Source organism: Ischnura elegans, chromosome 13 (assembly GCF_921293095.1).
Source record: "Ischnura elegans chromosome 13, ioIscEleg1.1, whole genome shotgun sequence".
NCBI classification, from domain to species: Eukaryota; Metazoa; Arthropoda; class Insecta; order Odonata; family Coenagrionidae; genus Ischnura; species Ischnura elegans.
The window spans coordinates 19,143,767-19,170,487 of record NC_060258.1 but is presented as its reverse complement, the minus strand read 5'-3'; the positions used below and the strand labels follow the sequence as shown (position 1 = coordinate 19,170,487).

The 26,721-nt window shown below is 39.7% G+C and overlaps 1 protein-coding gene across 1 annotated transcript; it reads right to left on the bottom strand.

The window, feature by feature from the left end:
• Positions 1-599: 599 nt before the first annotated feature.
• Positions 600-20,770, bottom strand: LOC124170146 (probable nuclear transport factor 2). Its single transcript, XM_046548838.1, has 4 exons — positions 20,518-20,770; positions 20,181-20,252; positions 13,892-13,990; positions 600-1,962 (listed from the first exon to the last, which is right to left on the bottom strand). Exons 1-4 carry the CDS (start codon positions 20,623-20,625, stop codon positions 1,849-1,851), a joined length of 393 nt encoding a protein of 130 aa, XP_046404794.1. The 5' UTR covers positions 20,626-20,770; the 3' UTR covers positions 600-1,848.
• Positions 20,771-26,721: the final 5,951 nt, after the last annotated feature.

The following is a 26,721-nucleotide window of genomic DNA, read 5'->3' as shown; positions in this document are numbered from 1 at the left end:
GGCCGTGTCGGAGCACGTGTGGTCGGAACCTGGCCACACTGTGGATTTCGATAAGCCCAAAGTCTTGTGCAATGAAAGCCGTAACTATCCTAGGCTAATCTGAGAAGCTATAGAGATAGCTAAGTACCCTGAGAACTGCAACAGAGAAGACGGCTACACATTAGCCAACACATGGAAAAGTGTCTTCAAAATCAATGACCAATCACCTGAATTCCAACCAATCAAAATCAGCCTCTGATCTCCAAGCCACCTTTATAAGACGGCCAAATTTTATGCATCGCTACTTCTGACCTGAAGACGCCAGCAGGATGGCTGGAGAAACTGTCGTCACTTATATGGACATCTAAACGCGGAGGAACGCCCGGAAGCCAAGACTCATATCGACGTATTTTGTCAATGGGACAAAAAAGCCCCGTGCCGCGGTTTTGGTGGGGTTGGAAAGTTCAGCGGTTCTAGCGTTAATCATAATTATTAAGCACAAATACTTGTCACACTGCGCTCAAGGCTCGGAACCAGTTAACGCCCCCACAAGTGTACACATTTCCAACATCCTTGGGAGAGTGTAATGGGGGATATTGGCTCAGTGTAAAACACAAAAGTTTAAGAGAACCAGGATCGTAACACATTTAATCGTTTAATCATCATACAATATGTACACAGCTGTCAAGCAAACCGACAAGCACGCAAAGAGGCTGCTTGCGCGACACCAAAATCACTGCGTAAACAAATGGAACAGAGAAATTGAGAGCAAATTTTAAATTTTTGAAGCGGGAAGGTGCATGGCTTATATTATTCTTATGCATATATTTCTTTAATTTCATTTTAATTACATTATGTCCCTTTTCGTATTTCCAAAGCAAAAAAAAAAAGAAGACTTAAAATTTAAAGCAGGATTCAACAGTTCACATTCCATTCACTGCGTCTCTACGGTGGAAAGAACATACATTGCAATTGTTATTCTTCTTTTGTGAATACGTGAAGCCACACGCAGGCGGTGGGGCTGATTGCATTGCTTAGGGTAAACTGTTCGTGTAGAGAAAAATATCTAGCACAAGAGGAGGAGAGGGGGGTTTCAACCGACACAAACCCCCCCCCTGCGCAACGCCACGCAATACATGAGATGACCATGAAGGCAAGGAGACAAAACAAACAAAAGGTTAGCTTCAAGTAACTATCCATGTCGAACCATATCACTCAAAAAAAAAAAAAAATAATAATGATGATGATGATGATGATGCGCTAAGAACACGATCAAAAGAAGCTTCTCAAACGGAAAAAACCTCCAGCAATCCACCAAAAGATTTTTTTCAGTAACTTTTTTTATTATTAAAATTATCATTATTATTATTAATATTTTCTCTTCAATATTATCAGTCTGTTAAATTGTATCACCATCTTCTCTCGTCGTGTAAACTCGGGCCGTGAAAGCAATAAAGCGAGGGGCCGCATCGCATTCGTGCCTTCTCGTGCGCACGCAAAACGCACGCAATTAAAAAAAAAGAGAGGGAGGGAGACCGTTTAAAAACACAACATGCGGGCACGTGGGGAGCGCAAAGGGGGGGGAGAGTTGTGGTGTATCCTGCGCACCCCACGCCCGCAAGAACGAGAGCTCTTGCGCGGGCAACGCGAGACGACGAGCGATACGATCACGCGGCCCCTCGACAACTGCCACTGAAGATCAGCCAACGCACTCATTGTTACTGTTAACGTCATCATCATATTTCTCTCTCTCTCTCTTGTTGCGCGCCTTTAGAATCTGCGTGGCGTGGTGGTGGGGGGTGTGGGAGGCACTCCTGCGCTTCCCCTCCCTTGCGCACCCCCCGACAACGGACGCAACAGCCAATCGCCTCAGGCCGTGTCGTGTATCCCGAGGCGGAACATGTCATGCTGACAGAAGAACGAGTTGCCCAGCGGCTTCAGCACAAACGTCTGGCAGAACGGATGCGGGGGATCCTCGTCAGCCTGCAAAACACACAAACACAAAAACAACAATAAATAAATAGGTTGAATAATAGGTTGAGTACTACTGTAAATTCATTTTTTACGATCTTTTATTGCAAGTAGGTGGGGAAAAACTTGAACAGGTAGAGCAGTTTAACTATTTGGGCAGCACATTAGAGGAAAACGGACAAAGTAGCAAGGACATCAGGAAGCAAATTGCACTAGCAAAGGAGGCGTTCATGAACAGGAAGGAGCTTCTGAGAGGATCGTTATGTAAGAGTTTAAAGAAAAGGTTAGTGAAGAGTTTGATCTGGAGTGTAGCTCTATACGGTGCGGAAACGTGGACACTGAGGAAGGAAGACTAGAGAATATTGGAGGCATTCGAGATGTGGGTATGGAGAAGAATGGAGAGGGTGAAATGGACGGAGAGGAAAAGGAACGACGAAGTGCTGGATATGGTTGGCGAGGAGAGGCAGCTTTTGGATGAGATACGGAGGAGACAGAAGGTATGGATGGAGCGCATGTTTAGCGGGGAGGGGATGTTGAAAATGGTGTTAGAGGGTAGAATGTTTGGGAAACGAGGGAGGGGAAGGAAAAGAATAGGATATTTTTAGATAGATTGAAAGAGAGTAGGCCTTACAGTGAATTAAAGATGGCAGTTCTGGAAGGAAAGGGAGGCTTCCAGATCACTTCTTGAACACTCCATGAAAACCTACCTTAATCGGTAGAATACCAGATTAATTAATTGCTTTTTTTGATGATCGGATTGATTGATTGATTTTCAAAATGCAGTCAGGGCGGTCAGAGCTTTTGGGGAGGGAGAGGCGCCCTCCACTCAGAGGGTCTAAGATGTGATAGGGCCAACGAGGTTGAGCTCGTCGAGGAAAGGGTCCCGGATTAGCGATCCGGCGAGAGGCAGCGAAAGTGCATGGCAGGGAGGAAGGGAAGGGGTGACAGCGGTGAAAGGGTTAGCCCTTAATTGGTGACATGCGGTCTGACAGACCGCTGCGTTTCTAAAAATATGATTATTTTCAAAATTAACATTTCAAAATATCTATAATTCTCGTTGGCTTCATTTTTTTGTATCACAAGGACATCCCACTCTTAAAATTTAACATTCCTTTTATTACTTTCTGTAAATTTGCAATTGAATTCGATTAGCAGTCTGTGAGACCGCACGTCACTAAATTGGAAAAATCAATAAAGGTAATGCTGGTGGAAATGATTCGAAAAGCTATTAAAAACAATTCGTAGTGATTTATTAAGCGTAAGAATAATTAATATTTTGTTAGGAAGCACCTTTAGTTGCACAATGTGTACATTTAAGCACTTAATTTTTCTAAAATTCATTGCGTTAGAATAAATGACCATTCAAGTAGTTTCTGAAGGCGAACGCAAAACGAATGAGATCCAGTTTTTATTGGAAATATCACTCATTTTATTCTTCAGATTCAAACATCTTCATAGATGTTATCAATAGTTAGAATAAAATAATGGTGAATTTCTCGTACCCCTAGCAGGCTGTACACATGTAATGTACTTTGTAAATTGCAACCAATTGAACCCCAAAATTATGCGCGCCCACGGCTGGAGCACAACATTTACGGGTATCTTTCAGTAGTCGGTCTCCTCCTAACCATTTGGGGATAGAAAATCTTAGCATCATGTTGAATAAAAACGTTTGGGCTATGTCGCCGTCATCCCTTGAGAAAGCGACCAGCATCAGTGGGGAAACGTTGGGGCCACCCAAGAATTGACGCGGCGACAGAGCCCCAAAAGTTTTTATTCAACATGACAAGTACCTGCGAAAGTATTAACGAAGAATCTTAGCATCAATTTTTATATCAAGAAGAAATAAAACAGCCTCGGAAACACCAAGAGTAAAATGTCGAAATGCAATTCATGTTACGTTTATATTTGTATGAAGCGTTTTTTGGCCCCTTTTTTCAAGCAACCAGAAAACCCTCGAGTAAGTAGTTTCTGAAGTAGCATGCGAAAATCTGTCGACAAATACAACTGATAGTGAAGGATGGAGCACAGATGATGACAGAAGTGATGTAGTAAAAGATTTCCCCAGGCAAGATCAATTTTTTACGAGAGATATCGCTATGAGTGGTCATCAAATAAGTCAAAGAGGAGAATTCGTACACCCTTCCACAACACCGTTACTCAGAAACCCGGTTTGAAGTATTACATAACATCACTAGGTAAGGATATTGAGCCTCTTGATTTTTAGTCTCAGACTTTTTGAAGAGAAAATTTTACAATTGAATGCGTTTGCACGATCAAAGAAATAAAAGGGCCTAATGATTTTGCATCATCCAAAGGACGCACAATGGGATCTTCATTTTACGGATTCTCGGCGAACAAGACTGTAATATCCAATGCCCCCAAAATATATGTCTGTTTGCTCAGTTTCATTATTTATGCATTCCAGGTTAAGTGATGATATAGAGTCAGGGAAACCAGTAGTAATTGCATTTTACAACGCAACTAAAGGTGGCGTAGATACATTAGACAAAATGTACTGTAGATACACATCCGGAAGGTTGCCAATGGCAGTATTTATCAGAATATTAAATATTTCCTTCGTCAACTCTTTTGTGCTTCAGCAGTCTGAGAAAGATAACAGAGATATGACACAATTTACATGTATTAAATCAATGGTGGAGATCTCGCTAGACTCCATATATGAAGGAGAATGTCAAATCTAAGACATCTAAGACTCCCAAGACAGGCAGGATAACTTATTGCGCAAATTCCCCATTTACCATAGGAAGAGGCTGAAGAAGTTGAAAGGTTTGAGATGCGGACAATATGTAGACTTTTCCTGCCGTACTAAAACACGGAAAACCTTTCTTATTTTTCCAATGCAAAAAGCCTCTGTGTGCTTTCATGAAAAATTGTAATTTTGTTTGCCTGCAGAATGCATCGAAAAAAGGAATTAGCCAGATAAATTTCATGGCTACTTACTACTAAGCCTTCCAACTTTTTCACTTAAGGCCTTATTTTTAGATCTGGCAAAATATTAATACATACATAAATATAATAATTATAACTCGAGTGGTTTTTGGCATTAGTTTTTTGATCCTGTTTCATATAACAATTTTTACTGACAAATTGGTTCGTATTGGGAATGTAAAAATTTTAATATCAATTTTAGAATAGTTAAGCATAAAAATAAAAATTAAACGAAACAATAAAAAATGGCTTTGCGACATTTTGTGAATTTTTGATTTATTGCGGTCTTCCAGACCACGCCTCACGGGTAGTGTAACGAGAATTGCACGTCACTGGTTAAGGGTTTAAGAGTAAGAGATGGAAACAAGGACTGTGGGGATGACAGTGCGATTCAGAGAATGACGAGCCGAGCGATCACTCTTGTGGTCCCTGAAAACCTATCGCTGGAGCTAAAATTCTGATGGATGGAAAAAATTTGATTGTATGATTCAGGCCTAACGAAATGTAGAGCATTGCCTGAATCACAAGACAAATCCTCTTGATAAAAACTTCACAGGAAATCAGGCGGGTCAGGATGGACATTGCTGCCAACGTTTCAAAGGCCTTCTCTGCCATCGTTTTCAGGGCGAATGATGGACCTGGTTAGTGCAGGGCTTATATACACCGTAGGGGAGGTCAAGTTGTCCGTGATTGGTCAGTTTTTTAGGTTTCTTAGTTAGGGTTAGGTACCGGCGTCGCATTGTCGCAAGCCTGGAGATCATCGTCTGGGGCAATATAATTGTTTGATGTTGCACACTGTGCTCCTCCTAATTTTTTTAAGTATTTTCCAAAATCATCTTTCAAGCCTCTAATCTCTTCCGCGATTTCATCCGCTGCAGCTTCCTGATGGTATAACGTAACGAATTAACCATAGCTGTGATATTATAGCAATAGAAGTACTAGTAGGCTAGTTGTATCAATTACCAACCTCGAGAACATCCTCATGATGCGCTATCAAAGGGAATCCAGCCGATTTCCAGCAATTTGCAATTTTAGTAGAGGAAATCAAGTACGTCTTTGAACCGTGTTTCTACGATGAAAAATAACAATTTTATTAACTTGGCCATTTTAGCAAAGTTAACAAAAGAGTTATTTCTCATCGCAGAAACACGGTTCAGAGACGTACTTAATTGCCTGATTGGCAGGAGTGCGATGCAAACAATCATTTTTTGATGATGGCATTGATTGATCGATTTTCAAAATGGAGTCAGAGCGGTCACTTCTGGGGAGGGAGGCCCCCCGCTCGGAGGGTCGAAGAGGCCAGTGGGGGTGAGCTCGTCGAGGAAAGGGTCCCGGATTAGGGACCCTTCGAAGTGCTTCGGCGAATGTACACGGCAGGGAGGAAGAAAAAGTACAATCTTCAGAGGAAATCAGCCGGGTAAGGATGGACATTGCAGCCAACGTTTCAAAGGCCGTCTCTGCCATCGTCTTCGTCAGGGCGAATGATGGACATGGTTATTGCCGGGCTTATATACACCGTTTGGGATACCCAGAGAAATCTGCCGTAGCCGACCACTGCGTCAAATATAATCATACCATCAAGTTCAATGAAACGAAAATCCTACACAAGGCAAAGGGATATTGGGACCGTCTTACAAAAGAGGCCATCGAAATACGAATCGCAAATAATAAGATGAACATGGTTCCCACTCAAACTAAAATATAAAATTCACGGCTTTTTCCAGGTTTTCACAGTCTAGATGTCAAATTCATGGTTTTTAGACAAACTATTTTAGGCGGAGATATTGATCGCGTAACGATTATCGGCCGCACGTCAACTAATAATTTAACAAACGCGACAGATGCCGTGAATGCAAAGGCAACAATGGAAGTGCTATCTCTCCTGACGTCACATATCGTTTGCAAAATTCAGCTCCCACTTAAGGTTGTGAACGGGAACACGGAGGGATCAGGGTGCCAGGGAAATTAAGAATTGTCTGAGTTTTCGCCAGGGTTAATGAATGATTTGGTTACCAGTCTTCCGGTTTTGGTACAGGCTTAAGGTCAATGTGTTATCATGGCACACGGACCCCGTAATTGCGCATAGAATATTCGTGCGCAGATAAATGCGTGGACAGTGTCTGCGCATGAATAACCTTGACACATGACAGACATTTAATTTAACTTTTGCTCTTTCAATCGTACAGTGAGTCCTCGTTTAACGTCACTTACCGTTCCTGAAAAATGTGACGATAAACGAAATGACGTTAATCGAAGCACAATATCCCATAAGAAACAAGGTTAAAAGTGAATATCGGCTCCTAGACCTCACAATTCCTACGCGAAAAAATTTTGGCGTATCATATTTGGGCCATTTTTTACGATGGGAATGCCAAACTATGGCATAAATACGAGTCTTCATCGACGGCAATACCAGCAGCGACGTACATCCTTCTCAATTTTTGTATCTTCCCGCATTTGCTTTTCGGCTTCGCTATGGTGGTCACCCGGTCGAGCGTCGCCTGGGCATCATCATCGCTGAAATATTGTCGCAGTTACAGGAACCAAGATTATTGAGAACAGGGCGAAAAAGTGACGACAAATACTCAGAGTTCTACACGGAAAAATTCCTAGAAATCACTTTTCAGGTTCCAGAAAACCATTGACTTTACTTGACATTTACGCACTTAACATTTGTGCACCTACCTAAGAATTCATTTTGCAGAAAATTTGCTATAAACGTAATCGAAATTGACAATAAACACACCGTTTTACACTTCGTTTAGACTCACTGTATTACCGCCCACATAACGAACAACCTGCAACGCCCGCCGCTTCGCATTTTTTCTCGCGCAAAATTTAAAAGACCTGACCAGACCTGACGTTATCGCAAAGCAAAGGTGCGATAAACGAATGACGGTCTCAAAATTTTCGTGACGTTATCGCGAAATGACGTTAAACGGGGTGACGTAGAACGAGGACTCACTGTAGTTCTAAAATCAAGTTTGCGAGATTTTTAAGGTTTTACGAAGAAATTCACGGCTTTTTCCTGGTTTTTTCACGGTGTACGAAATTCACGGCTTATTCACGGTTTTAAGGTTTTCACGGTTGAGTGGGAACCCTGATGAATGGGGACGCGGGTTTCAACCTCAGCAAATGAAGGAACCCCATCATAAAAAGAATGAGTAAGCTGAGAGGAGGAAAGAAACATAAAAAACTGACCAATCACAGATGACTTGACCTCTTGAACGGTATATACAAGCCTGGCACTAACCATGTCCATCATTCGCCCTGAAGACAATGGCAGAGGAGGCCATTGAAACGATGGCAGCAATGTCCATCCTCACCCGGCTGATTTCCCGTGAAGATTTCATCAACAGCATTTGCCGGGAAAGCACCAAATCCTTCAGCAAAATCCTCATCTCTTTTGAAGAACTCAAATCATCAATGAAAAATATCGTCTTTACATCTATTGCCCAGCGTCCAAAAAATATACAAATTAACACCATCAAATCTAGAGATAACTTATTTAGTTGGGACCATTTAAACCATTATTTCACTGTAAAGGCTAATCGCTATGTGGACAAGATGTGCAGGTCGCATCCTTACACAGCGGACACATCCAAGCACAGATTAACACGTTGTGTACGGATGGCGAGAAGTCTCGTCATTTTTTTCCCGTACGTTCCAGATGGATGACGAAGATTCTCGTCATTTAGGCGCGTCAACCTAAACAATTTTAAAGCGTACAATACGTATTCGTTAGAACGTTTTCAGTTGTTCATTATTCATAATGAATTGATGCATCATAACGTTTGATTGGATAAAGTTATATTGTAAACATAAGCTTTTTAACCATGTTTAAACCAAAGGCATATTTCCAATTTCAACACCTCCACACAGAATCGGCGTTCCTAGGAATTTAAACACCCCGGTACGCAACGTGTTAACTCGAGATGAGCCAGCCAAGGATAAACCGTGTCGCAGATCATCCGTGCAAGAGTTTGACACCAATTTTATCTTTACAAAATACAACATTGCAAAAATCAAAAACACAAGGGTTATTGCATTTTAAAGCAAGGCTCCACCGGACTCATGAATTCCATTAGAATTCACTTCTTTCAACAGAATTTAATTCACTTGCTGACAAGGAATGTTTCAAGTCTACTTGGACGTCTGCTCTAGCATGCTGCTCGGAGGCTGTGCGCTAGGCTTAGATGAAGAGAAATCTGTGGGAGCTACGATAACTTCGAACCTCACGTGGGGAACACATAAAAAGAATGTTTGCGGCATAGCCCTGAAGAAATTAGGATTGGTCAAGCATATTGTGGGAAGATTTTTGGATGAGAAAGTAAAAGAAAAGTGCTATTTCGCACTCGACCACACCTAGAATATGAAGCAATATCATATGGGATCCGATGCAGAAAGACTTAATCAGCGAACTGATTAAAATACAAAGGATTGTAACACGTTTCGTCAAAAACCACTACGGACGTACAGGCAGCGTTACCCAGATGTTATGCGAATTAGGCTGGGAGCTGCTATAGAAACTCGGAGGCTGGGCGCTAGGCTTAGATTGCTTGAACAATTGAGAATGGATATTTTTAAGAGCGACACGGAGAGCATAATATTAGAGCCACACTATATTTCCAGGTCCGATAGAAGTGATAAATTAAGAGAGATTTTTAGCCGACAGGATAGGTATCGGTATTCGTTTTTCCCCCGAACCATAAAGGACTTCAATAAATGCTAGTTTTAATTTCGTTAGAGCATTTCCTTTTTATAAGTGTAAACGGCTGGTGTCCTAACACCCCCTGCCACACGCCTTTTTAGGCAGCTTGCTTGGTAGTATGTTGATGAAGATTTAACATTGCAGAATACAATGAGCAGCGGGAAGAATTGATTGATTTTAGAAGATTCTTCAATCATTAACCAATCGCAAGTTAAGAAAAATGTTATCAACAATCTTTCAACGTATTTTCCATATCCCAAATGCACAATCACTGCCATGGACTCTTATGCAGTGGAATACTGTGCCAGGGAAAAGGTTATTTCGTCATAGTGTGGTACCGTATAAGCGCGTGTAAGAGGCGCACCTTTTTTCCCAGATATTGCAGCCGAAAATGGGGGTGCGCCTCTTACACAAACTTCTTATCTTCCCCCCCTCCCCTTCACCGGTTGCAAGTTCAAGGGGAACTGAGTGGCCTTGGTTTTCAGCGTGAGTCAGTCATCTGAAACCCTGGGTCAAAATCAAGCGGCAGGCAGGGGAGTTTATCCCTTAGTGACGTATTTTTAAAATGCTCCTGTTTGAATTTCTTGCAAGCATCGCGCCGTCACGTCGGTACCCCAGAGGTGAACATTGAAAAGATCGCGTGGGGTGATTCGCTCCGGAGCGCGCGATAAATTTATTGCCACGAGTGGACATCCCGCGGCATTTCTACTGCATATAGTAATATTGGTGTCACAACCTGCGGTTGAAAAGGTTATTTCGTCACAGTGTGGTATTTTCACACAGCGACCACTCAAGGACAAACTTAAGGGGAAGAGAATACATTAGAACTTATTCAGTGGACTTCTGATGGGACCACAAAGAATGAACGTACTATCCAGGAAAATGTGCTAACCAGGGAAGTAGACAATAGGAATCAGGGTAGTTGCAATCCGTGGAAAAGTCATCATAAATACAATTACTGTCCATAGTTCGTATGGGATTGGCTTCCTGAACTCTTTTCACCGCATTATTATGAAAAAAATCAACTTTTGCAATGATTGCCATTCCGCTCGATCGATTCATTTGCGAGTTATATCGATACAAATCTCCTTGGATACGGTTTAATCGCTAATAACTTCTTTGTGAATCAAGTTTTGAATACAAGAGTCCTACACAATACAACTGCTAATGTGTTTCATCCGACAAAAGTTAAATCAAGCGGATCGATTGATTAGAGTTGAAGTTATGATCGTTATTAGGTTACATTCGATGCAGCCATTTTTCAGACCTATTTACATAGTTACGGGGATAAAAATTTTAACAATATGTAAGGGAAGGAATGAATTATGCGTACATATAAATTATTTAGATGAGTAATGTTTCCTAATGAAGACATATCAATATGAATTTATATCTTTTTGTAATAGGTCCCCGTAAGAAATACACGCATTTTAAAATCAAGAAAATTACAACAGCAGACTCCCGACCATCCGGCTGCAGTATATCCGTGTTGCGAATTATCCGTGCGTGATTTTCACTCTCGCTCAATATTTTCCGCGATCTTCATAAAATAATAAAATCGGACGCAGAATAATCAAAATTACTGCATTTAAATGCTAGGAAACACGGTGCTAATTATTTCCGTTAGAATCCCCCAGGTAAAGCGGAACGGCACTAGCTGCATTCAGGGGAGCACCTCGTTCCTGTTTTCCAAGCCGCAGTGTACGACCATGCTCTGTGATCACAGATACACGTCCCACAGCAGTTGCAACCCAGGCAACTAGTGCGAGACGCAACTACGTGGCATGGTGCCTGACAGTGTAGTTTCTGATGTCACACAGTGGTTTTCAAGCATTCGTGCAAACCACTATTCTGTATCCGTGATCACTAAGCCACGGATGTGTCAACCGTGGACCGTGTCGAAACTAGGCCTTACAAGGAGCATTAATAATACGAGTACAACCATGTTATCGCCGCTAAAAAGATCGAGAACTGGCAGAGAAAGCTCTCATTGAGTCCGGGAAGCACTCTAAAAGAACAGAATAATGGCACAAATAACAACATGTTGTTTGCTTTGCCTAAATTATGAACATTTCAAGACATTAGCATGTTGCATACCGGGGTATTTAAATTCCTAGGAACGCCGAGATTGGAAACATGCGCCTATTAGGGCGTAATGCCTTTGGTTTAAACATGGTTAAAAAGCTAATGCTTAGAATATAACTTTACCCAATCAAACGTTATGATGCATCAATTCATTATGAATAACCAACGACAACTGAAAACGTACTAACGAATACGTATTGTACGCTTTAAAATTGTTTAGGTTGACGCGCCTATATGACGAGAATCTTCGCCATCCGTCCGGAACGTTCGGGAAAAAAATGATGAGAATTCTCGCCATCCATACGCAACGTGTTAAAGTGAAACTTCGTGTTATCCGTATTTTCTGATTAATCGTGCCGTCTCTCCCCATCGTTAGCCATTAGGATGAATTGGGAGTGTACTGTACTGAACTGCCAAAAAAATACCATGTGAATGAATTTAAGTATACCGGGACTAGCCACGGTGATAACTTTTACAGGAGTCACCCGCAATGCACAAATTGTGCGGAAAAATCCACAGAGAAAAAATCATTCGCCTTGACCGGGATTCGAACCCAGATCCCTCGATTTCCGGCCGAGTGCTTTAGCCAGTTAAGCTACCGAGGCGTCATTCTTCTCTGTGGAAATTTGTGGACTATACCGGACATGGTGGTATGGACTGCCGAGCATATTATGTGACGAGCAGTCCAAATCGTGCGCGTGGCGCCACAGCCGGAGAGTAAAGCCCGAACTCTGAACACAAGGGGTGTTCTTTCTTGACGAATTTAAGTATACCGGGACTATCCATGGTGATAACTTTACGGGAGTCACCCGCAATGCACAAATTGTGCGAAAAATCCACAGAGAAAAAATCACAATGTATGTGAATGAAAATCACAATGCTTTCATATATTTCCCAGAGGAAATTTCGCAAAAACATCATCACTCTCCCGTGATTTGTCAGACATGTATCAAGAGGACAAGTCAAGCTAAGTCAATTCTCTTTTCTCAGAGATAACTCGTGGAAAATGACGATAACCCTGAGTATATCAATCGGTAGTTCTAAAAAAATCATAATCATTTTCTTAACCATCAATCCCAGCAACAGCCGTACACATTTGTTCTCGGAATGAACTCATATCGATGAATATATTGATATGACGATTAATAAGACATTTAAAGATCATTATAAGCAGATTTTTATACTCTACAGTTAAAAATTCTCTTAAAACATTTGTCCAATGTTGTCTGCTTTCTATATCTTGTATTGATATTGAGTATTTTTGCGTTAAGTTTCGTGTGGAGATCCAAAGCATCGTCTGCTCCCACAACACTTGTCAAGTAATGACGTACAAACCCCTCGCATTGAGAAATGCATCTGGATGCATCACGGTCGTAGAAAGAAAGATGTGGGATGAATGTAAACAGATCAATGGCTGATAATAATAAAATATACTAATGAATTTGGAGGTTTACACTCTTGGAATATACTAAGAAACGACTTGCAGGTTGCATCATTGCGAGTACTTGAGCACACTACCCAGGAAAGCACCATTATTTAAAACATACTAACCAAATAGTTCTACCTGTATTTTGTTCGGATGGTACCGGGACCAAGATAAACAGCCGTGCTAAGGAGGAAAACATGTCTACATAGGAATGTACTAACGAAGTTCCACTGTAGTAGAAATGAAGGTAGTGGGGGAAGTGGAAGTAGAGACGAATTAAGTAGAGACTGCATGAGTCAAAGTAAGGCGCTTGCTTGCGTAGACAGTTTGCTGGCATACAAAGAGCGGTGGGATTATGAGTAAAATCTGTTATCGCCTCTAAAACCATCGCGGGTGGGTGAAGAAAGTTCTCACTGAGTCTGCGGAAGCAATCTGAAAAGACTTACTTTATTCATAAATAATAATAAAATACTGTTTGCTTTACGTAATTTCTAAAGACCAAAACAAGTTCAAGTGAAAGTTTGGATTAATCTAATTTTCTGATTATTCCTGCTGCCTCTCAACATCATTATGCCAGATTATCAGGAATATGAGCTGTATTCCGAATGTTATGCTTCGCAAGTCAAGTAAATTTCACTTTCACCACAAAAACATTTACTGCAGCGATGAATTATTTGACACAAAATACTGAGGCTTTCATCACATCCACTTCAAACTGAAATGACTGCATTTCCTCTCCGTTCAGCCCAGAAATAACGAATCCTCACCTGCAACCGCCCGAGGACATTTATCAAAACGCCCCCGTCAAACATGGGCTGCGAGTCGATGGCTGTGAAGATCCTGTTGATTTTCTGGAAAGGAAGACTCTGAAAAGACAAAGGAGCAGGGAAGAAAAGGGAATTAACGATCGGGAGAAGTTGAACTTTGAGGAATCACACAACCATGGCTCTAAACCACTTTCCACTGTCAACTCCACATGTACTCAAATTGAACGCCACTCCACAGATTTACATGCAATTCAATGCTTTAAAATTTGCAATCTAAACAAACATGGACATCAATGGAAGCATACAAATGAGAATAGAAAGAGTAATGCATTAATTATATCACAAAATATGATTTGGCACTGATAATGCACGCAGGAATGTAATCATACTAAAATAGAGGTTCTTGATTACTCCCTTCCAGAATCATAGTTAACACTATTATTCATACCGTGCAAAAAATAAAACAATGGGCTGGTGAGCAATTACCTGAAATACAATACTGGTACATGATCTGCTCTTAATTCAAATCAGACAGGAACCCGGATTAATTTTTCAAAAAATATGCTTTGGGATGCCACTGTGGTGTGTGTGTGGCATATCCAGGGTGTCCCATCCATCTTGACCACCCGAAATAACTTTTCGTCCAGATGCTAATTCAAAAATGTGTCAAGCAAATGTTCATTAGCCGTCAGGGGGACGTTAATCACCATGATTGCCTTCCTTGTAGCTTTGTTATTTACAAAGTTATGAACAGCGGCATGTCTTTTTTAAATGGCACCCTATATTTTTTATTTGGCAATTCATTTCCTCTCCTATAACACCTCCTGTTCATATATTTGTAAATAACAAAGCTACAAGGAAGGCAATCATGCTGATTAATAGTAATAATAATAATATTTATTAGACTTATAAACAGAAATACACTGTAATGGTCATCGTCAGGAAGAATAAATAACACATGAACAAGTAATGTAAGTAATAAAATATAATGTAAGCAGTAAAATGTCCCCCTGACGGCTAATGAGCATTTGCTTGACACATTTTTGAATTTGCATCTGGACAAAAAGTTATTTCGGGTGGTCAAGATAAATGGGACACCCTGAATAATGTTAGTTTGTTGGTCATTCGCACCCTTTGGGTAGCAAAAAGTTTCATTACATTAATTTCATTTTAAATTAATAACTTTCATACCAAACTAAAGACAATGTTGTCTGGAGTAATTGTTGTATTTTGTTTTTAATCTCAAATAAGAGAAGACCTGCCAGACCCTTGAGCCCCCCCCACCCCCAGAAAATAAACCCTGGATCTGCCCCAGGCTACGCACTTGGACTTCTTCAATGAATTTCCTCCTACATTCAAAAGAAAAGTTGGAATGTTTGCTGAGATTAACCCACATTTGCTTGCAGTCATTTGATTATTGCATGCAAATTTTTTGTAATAATTACTTGTTATACATTTAATTTTTGTTTTCTTTTGTTCTTGTTGTGCTGTTACTTCCATAATCAGTTCAATTTTGTAAAATAGTGTGTAATCCGTTGAAATAAATAAACCGTACGGCTACAATTAACTCACCCGGTGATTCAAAGTCATATGCTGGGAAAAAACAAGATCTCAATTCATTACCACTTTAAGGCTGTACTAATACAGTTGAGGCCTCAAATCTGGAATTCGGGAAAACAAGAAATCCGGAACGTTTGAATATTCCTCTGCGTAGTGTTTTGACTTGCCACCTCGTGGCACCACTCTCCAAGCCTTGTTCTGCGATGAGTAGGATTAAGCAAGCACACGCTACGAACATATGCTAACGACCTGGGCAGGGACACATGGGGATCTCTAATACCGAGCACATGAGGCTTAACGCATTTATAAATTAATTAATTAACAAAATATACCATGAAGACCAGAAATCCAGAAAAACCAGAAATCCAGAGACCCTTTGATTGCCAAGCTTTACGGATTTGAGGTCCTCAACTGTAATGCCATTCTTGGCCCAGAATTACAATGTTGAGCCCTAGGGCACTGCTAGATAATTACTGTTCAAGTATTTACATGCTCAGACACTCTTCTCCACACGTTATTAGGAACAACAGCCAAGTGAAAACATCATTGCACGTAAACAGAGATCAGAATTAATTGCCAAAGGGAGCAATCGGAGGGGAATTCTTAATCCAACATAACTACAAAATCATTAAATCCTGTTCCAAGAGAAAAATTTGACCAAAAAACAACTACAACTTCTGCAAAAATTACACAGAGAAAAAAATTATTCACCTAAACCGACAAATAGTCCAAGTCCACTGCGTTACAGCCAGATAGCAAAGCCTGAATTAAGAACAATGTAGCTCCATACTTTAACACAATTGCAAATCCAAAAATTACAGTATTGCAACAAAATGGTAAAAACCTGATGGAATGGAAGACTGATGACCTTCTTTTGTCATCAAACAGCAAAAATGAAGTTAACGCTCACATATTCTACAATAGGGTAGTTCCCTTCATCAAAGAAAACGAAAGGCATTGTTTGCGATTCGTTAACAACTATTAGTGCGTTCATAATATACAAATTATTTAGTTTCAGAAATCCCAGTTTAGACGGATGGCAATGGTCAATTTTAACCGTGTTTGAAAAAGGCCAGATTGGCGCCCATGCGATTCCACTCCACGAGATGTCACAGGGACCCAGATGCTATACGAGTAGATAGGAGTTTTACATCGTCTGAGATTACCAATGCATGCATGAGGCACAGAGCTCAGGATAATATCTCTTAATAATCACCTATTACATCTAATCACCAATCATATTACGCCTGCTTCGTACTGGTGCACATAGCCTCACACCAAGGTGGCCTCACACGGCGGCAGCCGGAACCATAATGACGTCACACGAGCTTTTCCCAGCATTCATACTTAGCCGTCGCTTTTTCGTGCACTTGAAAATTTTCACTTTTCAATTAATCACAAAAAATTGATGTCATTTAAAACTCTAAAAGCATGAAATATGTACTGCAGGAGTAATAATTTTTCTATTTACGCTATTTAAAAAAAAATAGGAAACCACCCTATTCTTTGGGATACATACCAAACATTTAACCAGCCCTGTTAAAAAGTTGGAGTCTAATTCAATTAAATAAGGGATATATTCTCAAAGCAAAACCAAAAGAACTTAAACCAAGGAAGGATTAGACTAACACCAGCCACACTGCATCGCATCTATCTCCGATAATCTGCTCTCTTTGTGATTTGCTAGCATGTCAAATACTTCTCAACCCACTAGTGGGTTACAAGCAATCTCCACCCTGTGCAGCGGCTATTATTTACTATTTTTCATCATTTTGTGATGACCACTGTTCCGTGACGAGATAAGTTAGAGACATAAAATTTGGTATGTCTACACTTTACATGTGAGACTCAAGATCAAAGTAGGTGGGAAAAACTTGAAAAGGTAGAGCAGTTTAACTATTTGGGCAGCACATCAGAGGAAAACGTACACAGTAGCAAAGACATCAGGAAGCGAATTGCACTAGCAAAGGAGGCTTTCATGAACAGGAAGGAGCTTCTTAGAGGATCGTTATGTAAGAGTTTAAAGAAAAGGTTAGTGAAGAGTTTGATCTGGAGTGTAGCTCTCTACGGTGCGGAAACGTGGACACTGAGGAAAGAAGACGAGAGAAGATTGGAAGCATTCGAGATGTGGGTGTGGAGAAGAATGGAGAGGGTGAAATGGACGGAGAGGAAAAGAATGACGAAGTGCTGAATATGGTTGGCGAGGAGAGGCATCTTTTAGTTGAGATACGGAGGAGACAGAAGGTATGGATGGAGTTAGTACTTAGCGGGGAGGGGATGTTGAAAATGGTGTTAGAGGGTAGAATGTTAGGGAAACGAGGGAGGGGAAGGAAAAGAATAGGATTTTTAGATAGATTGAAAGGGATAAGGCCTTACAGTGAATTTAAGAAGACAGTGCTGGAAGGAAAGGGAGGCTTCCAGATCACTTCCTGAACACTCTATGGAAACCTACCTTAATCGGTAGAATACAATAATAAAAAATACACTATACACAACAACATACGCACTGGAGATTATAAAATCAGAGTCATTCCATGTCAGGTCATCCAGGCATGACAACCACCAACTCATATTCTGTATTAAAACTTAGTGTTTTTTATCTTTTCGTACCGTCACGAAACCGTGTAAAAAAATTTTACTGCCTATCACAGGGGTCTCCAATTTACTAGGCCACGAGGGCCACATTCCAAGTTCCGAATCGCCCCGCGTGCCGGATAGCATGACTGAAGTATTCAATATCAACGTCTACTGAAGTATCCAGAGGCATATTTCTTATTTACGAACAGTTGAAGGCAACTTTAACGTGTAGTACAGCGCTGTAATGCTCCTAGCGTCGTCTCACAGAGTTAAACGAGCGAGAATCGAGCGCCATTTGAAACGAGTGCACAGGCCGGACGAAAGCCCTCCGCAGGCCGTGTTTCGGAGACCCCTGACCTATCACTATTCATTTATTTTTTATGATCATTTTCGGCAGGGTGAAAATGCAGTTTTTTAAAGACCATTCATAAATTATCTGTTTTGTTTCCTATCCCATACTCATAAAATTGAGCAATTTTACAACAGAAAGCATGAGGATTCCAAACTATAAATATTCTCAGAAATAGTAAAAATTTTCTCATGCCTCAGAATATTTCAGAAAACCCTACGCTGAAAAACTTGTTCCGTAAAGCATCATACATTGACCAAAAAGACAATGTTTATCAAGCTATTTTTTTCTTCCAACAATCTTAAGCCATGTCCCACCATCTTTAAAAGAATATTCATGGCTGCTAGGCTAGAAAGAAAAAGTGTCGATAAAAACGAAAGAATCAGCTTTTCATGATTCTGGATAGTTTATGCTGGGCCTTCCACCAAATGTGATGAAATATGCATATTGTTTTCTTTTTTCAACAAACACTCATGCAACAAATCAAGTAAGAACAGAAATGCAATCAAATTTTTTTTTTTCATTTGCACATTATGCCTTGCTCCTAAGAGGAAAAGGAAAGGAAAACTCAAAGTGTTTCAGCGTAAAGTTTCCGTATCACTTTTGAAAACTGATTGCAAAACAAACAAAATGGCAACATTCATTAAATGATAAAAAGCCATAAAATTAGCTATACAGGAGCCAATATAAGCCGGGAAATATTAACAGAGTGACTTTCACGCATGTTTACATGGCACATTATCTTCATGAGTTAATGTCTGAAGGCATAAGAGCAAAAACAAATGCCAGAAGGCATTGTTAAACCACCCAACTTGTGCATATGCATGAACAGAAAATAAAACCTGTTCTAATTTGGTTCATGCATTCGTACATGTTCAGCTCCTGTCCTCAAAAAACATCCATGCAAACTGATATCAACTTGTACATTATGCTGTACCATGTAAACAGTCCTCTAACAAAATAAAGGTAACATTTTAAGGAATACTAACATATTACGAAATAGTGACCCACACATATCCAAGTATGACCCTGAGATCCAAATTTTTAACAGACAGGTCACTAACGTTTACACCACCTAAATTTGTCAGTGCAAGGAAATAAGCATTTTTTTAAAGAATTTCCGTTGTAAATCGACTTCCTGTGAACGTGTTAACTGCATTCGACATAGTAAGCCGTTAATATTTTTAACGTAGAATGACCTACTAATTAAGAACAACGTATTTACAGAATCCTTAAAAAAAATTCAATTTTTCTTAGATTCAAAGCATCTTATGAGAAAAAATTGAAATTTGACATGTTGGGGTACGGACTAAGAAATAATGACTGCATTGAAACGAGATACCCTGTTCCTACCTCGAGGATTGAAGTTATCACGATTCCGCGAAAACAAAATAAAACCTTAGGCTATTTAATTTTCATAGCTTTTCAGGTAAGCTGATTACATCGCACATAACGTGTTCATCAAACGAAAGGCAGAGAACTGGAATACCTACACTGAAATCGAAAACATGACCGCAATGATACAAGTAATGAAAACATTTACGACGATTCACACACAACAACTATACTCACTAACTCAAAAACAAATTTATTCAAAACATTGCAACACACTAGCCGCCTTGTTGAGGCAACAGTAATTCCAACCGATGTCCCCCAACTCATGTTTAATTATAGAATCGCCCAGCAATATTGACGGCGATTTGATCACCTCAATTCATAAAATCTGAAAGACCTTCAAAACACAATTTTTTTATAAAAATATTTCACAGAAACAATAAGGAAGACTATATGAAGTTAACTCACCGTCAACTTCTCCATTATTTTTAAGGCCCCTTGTAACTGCATGCCCTCGAAGCTCATAAACGAACTTTCGGTCTGCGACGATTAAACATGGATAAAAGACAGCAAGAAATATGATAAATTCTCCGAAAACTATGAAGTTTACAGTATACAAGCATTTCCACTGAAAGATTGCACGGGATCACATAGCGTGACACCATGTAACCATTTCACGAAATTGGTTCATTCACATTCATATTCAGGTACTAATTGAAGGACTATGATACAATTCAAGAAGACACTAAAACATTTATATCTCAATGAAAGCTCAATTATACAGAAATCATGATAATCCACTCACATTGTATAAACTGATGAGATTAGGTCTTTGGGCAGGGTCGTCGAACATAGCATAATATTGCTGGACGAAACTCTTTCCGATGGCTTCGTAGGCTGGATTTAACACCATTTTGATTTTAGATGGAGTTCTAGAAAAATATAATCCGAAGCGTGTGACAATTAAGTCTTTCCCAATACGATATCCGAGATTCTAGAATCACTTTGCTGCAAAATCAAGAGCCATTGATAGGGGGCATTAGCGGCGGGGGGTGGCGGGCGTTATTTCAACAAAAGAGAATCGCATTGCATGCGGTGAATACTTTATTGTCGAATTTTCACTGATGGCTCGATTTACCGTACTAATTTTCTTTTATTTGGCTTCTATGTAACTTTCGTAAGAAAAATTACACTAAATTATAACTAATTTAGCGAACCTTAGGCCTGTTAACTAAAGCCAGTATCCTTCGATTATGATTTCGAATTCCGAATTTTCCCGGGCATTGAATGTCGTAAGTTGTGGTATTACATTGAGCTAAATATCCCATATTATTTTATTTTAAGTTTAAATAAAAAATAAATTTTATTTTATGTATTTCTTGTTCGATACTTATTCACAATTCGTAAATGGTAACCAAGTTCGCGTTTCGGCGGAGTAGCTGTGAGGAACGTGGTGGACACAGGATCTCGAACATTCTGGAGAAAGAGATATATTGTAAGGTACATGCATTCTAATTAGTTTACATAATCCTGGCGATAAGAAAATATTATTTGCCAGTTACTTGCCAGTCATAAATAGTGAAGATTTATCTTCTGCTAATTATCGCGCAGTGATACAGCTCGTTGATCTCACCTGATGCGCGGTAACTTAAATTCAGAGCCAGCGCAACTTTCATTGTTCGTTACGGTCATCTTCGTGAACGGTCATGAATGCCATTTATTGAGTTTATGGGGCAATATCTACTCAGTCAGAGGTAATTAAATCAATATAATCTCGCGTACACCTTCGAGGGTCATCTTAAGCGGCTTTCTATGGTGTTATTGAAGAATAAATCTTCAGTTAGTATAGGTAGGTTCGTTGCTCTAGGTTTGATTTTTTCTGCCGTGATTATATTTGGAATTGGTGGAATTATAAGTGCTTATAAAATCCAACATATATCCCTGTGTACGCATAGTCCGTCTCAAAAGTTCCAGATTTTTTCAATCAATTGCTATTTCATAAATGTAAAAACATTAAAAAATCCCAACATACCTTGGGAATCAATACTATGGTGGCCACTCTTCTAATTGTCAAGGGGATAATTTTCCTATTTCTCTCTTTCATTCATATATCTTCAATATTTGACCACCCTAATCACAAGATATGAGTTGGGAGCAGGAGTAAAAGTGGGGAGAATGATGTTTAAATCAGTGAGGTTCGCAGGTGATCAGGCGTCGATTAGCCAGTAAGCGAGAAGACCACAGGATCTAATGGATGAGTTAGACAGTCATTGGGGGGAGAGTGGCATGAGGATTAACCATTTCAAGACGGTGGAGTTCTCTCCTTAGCACGACTGCTGTACTTAGCCAAAAGAGACCTTTCAATCTCCTCTGTAAGGAGTATTTCTGCTGGACATTCGTCATGATGGCTATTGCTGATAATCACGCACTCTCAGCTCCAACCTTTTTCGACCCTTCCTAGCAAGGGACTCCGCATTATCTTGGACTCCGAGGGTAGTGGGGCTCCCTCCTTTTGCGGTTTATAACCCTACCAGCTGCATTAGTTTGTGGTCAATCATGCTTTGTTTGTATGAATTAGCTATATGGATAATTGTTGCTTGCATGTAAATTTCAGATTTGAATTGAATTCCTCCTTTTATTCTGGAATTTGTCAAATTTTGAACGAAGCTCTACCGTCAATATTGATGAATTTACTGTAGCAACAATGCCCATGTTGATGTTTGTACTGGAATCAAGATGTAAGTTAATATTTAATGTGGAATTCCATTAAGAAATTGTGAAGACAAAAATTCAATTCTGAGGGTATATTTATTGAAAAAGGAACAAATGTTTATTTCAAAAACCAGACTGAATGAACAATTGAATGACCGCTGTCCCTAAGCACAAAGAGGGGTAATATAAGATGAGGGGTCCGGGTACCTGCTCTTGGATTTGCTGGGGTATGGCCTAAGTCCCACTTTCTTGTGTCCCGAAACTAACACTTTGCAAACCCACGACCAACATAATAGGGGGAGGGCAAGGAAACGTATATTTTCAACATTCTTTCACCTGTGTAGGAAAATCTCCGACGAAAATTTTTGGCTTTCGTCTCCTGAGTCAAGAAATGTCCTGCCGTATATTTTCGTCATTCATAGGGAAAAGGTTAACCGTTAGAGTGCCTATCTCTTGCAAAAAGTGCCAGGAACACTATCGTGCTCCTCATGCAATGTCACTCTTAAACGCTGATAGTTCACTAATCATTCAATATTCATTTTATTTTAACATTAACTATTTTCTTCAAATTATAAAAGTTAACTCATGTTACCAAAAATTCGTCAAATAATATAATAAAAAGGTGGAAACACATATAATAAAGATTTCCCAAAGTTTTTGAACATATATGTACCTTGACTTGTTTTTGAGACCTAATTATTTTCCCTAACCTACTGCAAAATCAGCAAAAATGCCTCGGCACTTTTGGCATAGTACCTAGAAAATCTGTTGGCACTCACAGGGTTAATGACAAGACGACCAAGGTTATGAGGGTTTGTTGAAGCATTGCGAGCTAGGAATGAGAGATTCTGGATCTGGAAGTAGTTGGGCAGCAACGTGAGCAGGTAGAGCAATTCAATTATTTGGGCAACACATTAGATGAAGTCAGATACAGGGGTATGGACATAAGCAAGAGAAATGCATCATCTAAGTTCATGGACAGGGACCCCTATGAAAAAATTGTATAAAACCTTATAAAAATTTTATACAACTTATACAGGTTGTATACAAATTGTATAAACTGTATTAAGTCACATGCTGTATACAGCATACACAATTTGTATACAATGCATAAAATTTGTATAACAGTAATTCAAAGAAGGTGCCAAAAACTTGAGTCCAAAAATTAACTGACAATGAGTAAGGGACCAAAACAAAATGTTCCACATTCAAGAGTTCAATTGCTTCTAAAGATCATGAATCGCGTTTTAACCCTTTCGAGACGGCGGAGTCTTAGCATGACTGCTGTACTGAGCCCCAAGAGACTCTTCTTTCTCGTGGTACTGAGCATTTTTGGAGGGAATTCGTTAAGAAGGGTCTCGCTGAACCTTTTTCAACCCATCCACGCTGGGACTTCGCATTATCTCGGACCCCAAGAGTAGTTGTGCTCCCTCCTTATTATTATTATTATAATTTTATTTGTCCAAAAGATCATATATTACAGTGAGCCACAGAATATAGATATAGGACACGTCATGGAAGTTAAGTGAATCATAAAAAATGTAACATACTGAACAGTAGATGTAACACTAAACAATTGAACACAATATATCAATAAGTGACATCCACATACATTTATACATATTTTTAGGGATCAATATAGAACTCTTGGATGCTGTAGTAAGATTTGTTTACAAGATATCTTTTTAGGTCAGCTTGAAATCTGTTCATTGAGGAGATGCTCCTAAGTTTGGGGGGGAGTGAATTATATATTTTTGAGCCTATAGCTATGGGGCTTGTGTAGGAAAGTTTCCGTCTGTGGAGGGTTATGTGGATGGATGTATGTGATCTAGTTTGGTGATTATGTATATCCTGATTTAGCTTTAGTCTATGAAGGTTGAGTTTAACTAGTACACATAGTTTAAATATATAGAGACAAGGAAGCGTGAGAATTCCCAGCTTAACAAACAGTTCCGGGTTTACGACCATACCTGCGGCATTGGCTCGCAGTCAACTTATGTATTGCTTTTATGTATTTAGCAAATGGATAATTGTTGCTTTCACGTAAATTGCAGACTTTGAATTGAATTCCTCATTTTTTTCTGAGCATTGTCAAATTTTAAACGAAGTTCTAAGGCCAATATTGACGCATTTAATGCTGCAACAATTTCCATGTTGATTTTTAAACATAACTCGAGATATAAGTTAATATTTATCGTAGAATTTCGTTTAAAAATTGTAAATGCTGCTCAAAAGACAAATAATTCGATACTTAGTTTATTTTTCTTGAGAAATGAACAAATATTTATTTCGAAACCTGACAAGATAAACAATTGTATGACCGCTGTCCCTTACCGCTAAGAGGGGTTATAAAGGACGAGGGCTCTGGGTACTTGCTCCCGGATTCCGAGGGTAAATCCTAAACCCCGCAGGGTTGGGTCGCGAGACAAAGACGCGTAAACCCGTGACCGTCCTTAAAGGGGGAGGGCTAGAAAACTTACATATACGGCTTTAGTTCTCCTGGCTAGGAAAATCCCACAACTAAATATATGGCCATCGTCTCCCAGGTCAGGAAACGTCCATACATAAATGTACGTGTAAAGTAGGGAAAAGGTTAAACAAGATTCTTGGAGATCCATCAACACTAGCCATTCAATGCTACTTGGAAATTTTTCAACCAAGGTGCCAAAAACTTGAGTCCGAAAATCAACTGGGTTAGGGACCAAAACAAAATGTTCCACAATCAAGAGTTCAATTGCTTCTAAAGATCATGAATCATGTTTTAAACAAGATTCTTGGAGATCCATCAACGCTAGTCATTCAATGCTACTTGGAAATTTTTCAACCAAGGCGTCAAAATCCTAAGTCAGAAGATGAACGTATAATCGAGGAGAGTGAAGACTTGTTTCATCACTCGTATTATTCCATAGTGAAGGGTGTACATGTGGTCACTCACGACACACATACGTAGATGCTTAAGTTGCAAAGTAAGCCGTGAGCCATTCCGGATTTCTGGTTTTCTGGGTTTCAGAATTGCGTATTTGAGGTCCTCAACTGTAAGCTAATGATACTAACAACTGTAGTAACTTTCCACAGAATTTTCTTCGCTGAACCAGTTTCAATGTGAACACATCATTGTCAAGAGCTGTCTGAATAAAGAGCAGCTGGCCTCGTACATAGGGGAACCTGGGGCGGAATGGGGTAAGTGATTTTTTAAGTGCGAAAAAAGGTGCCGTGCAAACAGAAATAACTATATCTTGTCCAGATAGGTGTTGCTTCTAAGTTAAGCGACACCTATCTGCAGTGGCTCAGCGAGGGGGGATTTTGGGGGATAAAACCCCCCCTCCCCAGAGCTCAGAGAAATTTTAAGTTTAATCCATTTTAATTAATTGGATTGATAATACTAATATTGAATACTAATAGAATGGTGCAAGGATTAATAAAATATCCCTCAGAAAGCCGTAAAACTCACCATTTTGAACCATTTATCTTGAAACTCCACCATTTTTTAATCTTGCGCCTACCGCTTATCCTGGTGGGTATTCCACATCTCCACAAACACCGGTATAAGTTGCACCTAAACCCCCCCCCCCCCCCCCCCCCCCGCAGCCTTAAATCCTAGCTGCCAATCTGGCCTAGTTATAGTTTTACCCGCTTCTTTTTGCTCTTAAAAATCGCATAATCCACTGCACCCCATGGGTTCTACTAATGGTCTGGAAATGTGGTGGAATGCCCCTGACATAAAATCTGTATTTCTGCTACAAAAAAAGGCCATCAGAATACTCACCAAATCCCTGTCTAGGGAACACCGTCGTCCACTTTTCACGAAATTGAAAATTTTAACTGTTTATAGCATGTATGTGTATAAAGCTCTGATATATGTGAAAGAAAATCTTGATGTCTTCCCTATAAGATGTGAAACTCACAACTACAGCACAAGAAATAAGAACCTCTTATCATTAAACCAGTGTCGATTAGTGAAAACCAAATCTTCTCTTCCTAACATAGGCATTAGGTCATTCTACCCATTACAGCCAGAATGACCAGTTTGTCTACATTTAAGAGGGTGACTCACAATTTGCTTGTTTCTCATACTTTATATTCTCTCGATGAATTTTTTACACATGTACCGATGGCTTCGTATTTTGATGTAACCTATATATTTGATTGTGTGTGATTTCCCTTGTATATTTTTGTACTACTTTTTCCTGATGAGGTCTCAGTATATCTGAATACTATTGACCAATAAAATTATTATTATTATTATAACTGGGAAATGCAGGAGGGGAGAAATTTAGAAGTATGAATGGGAGAAGGG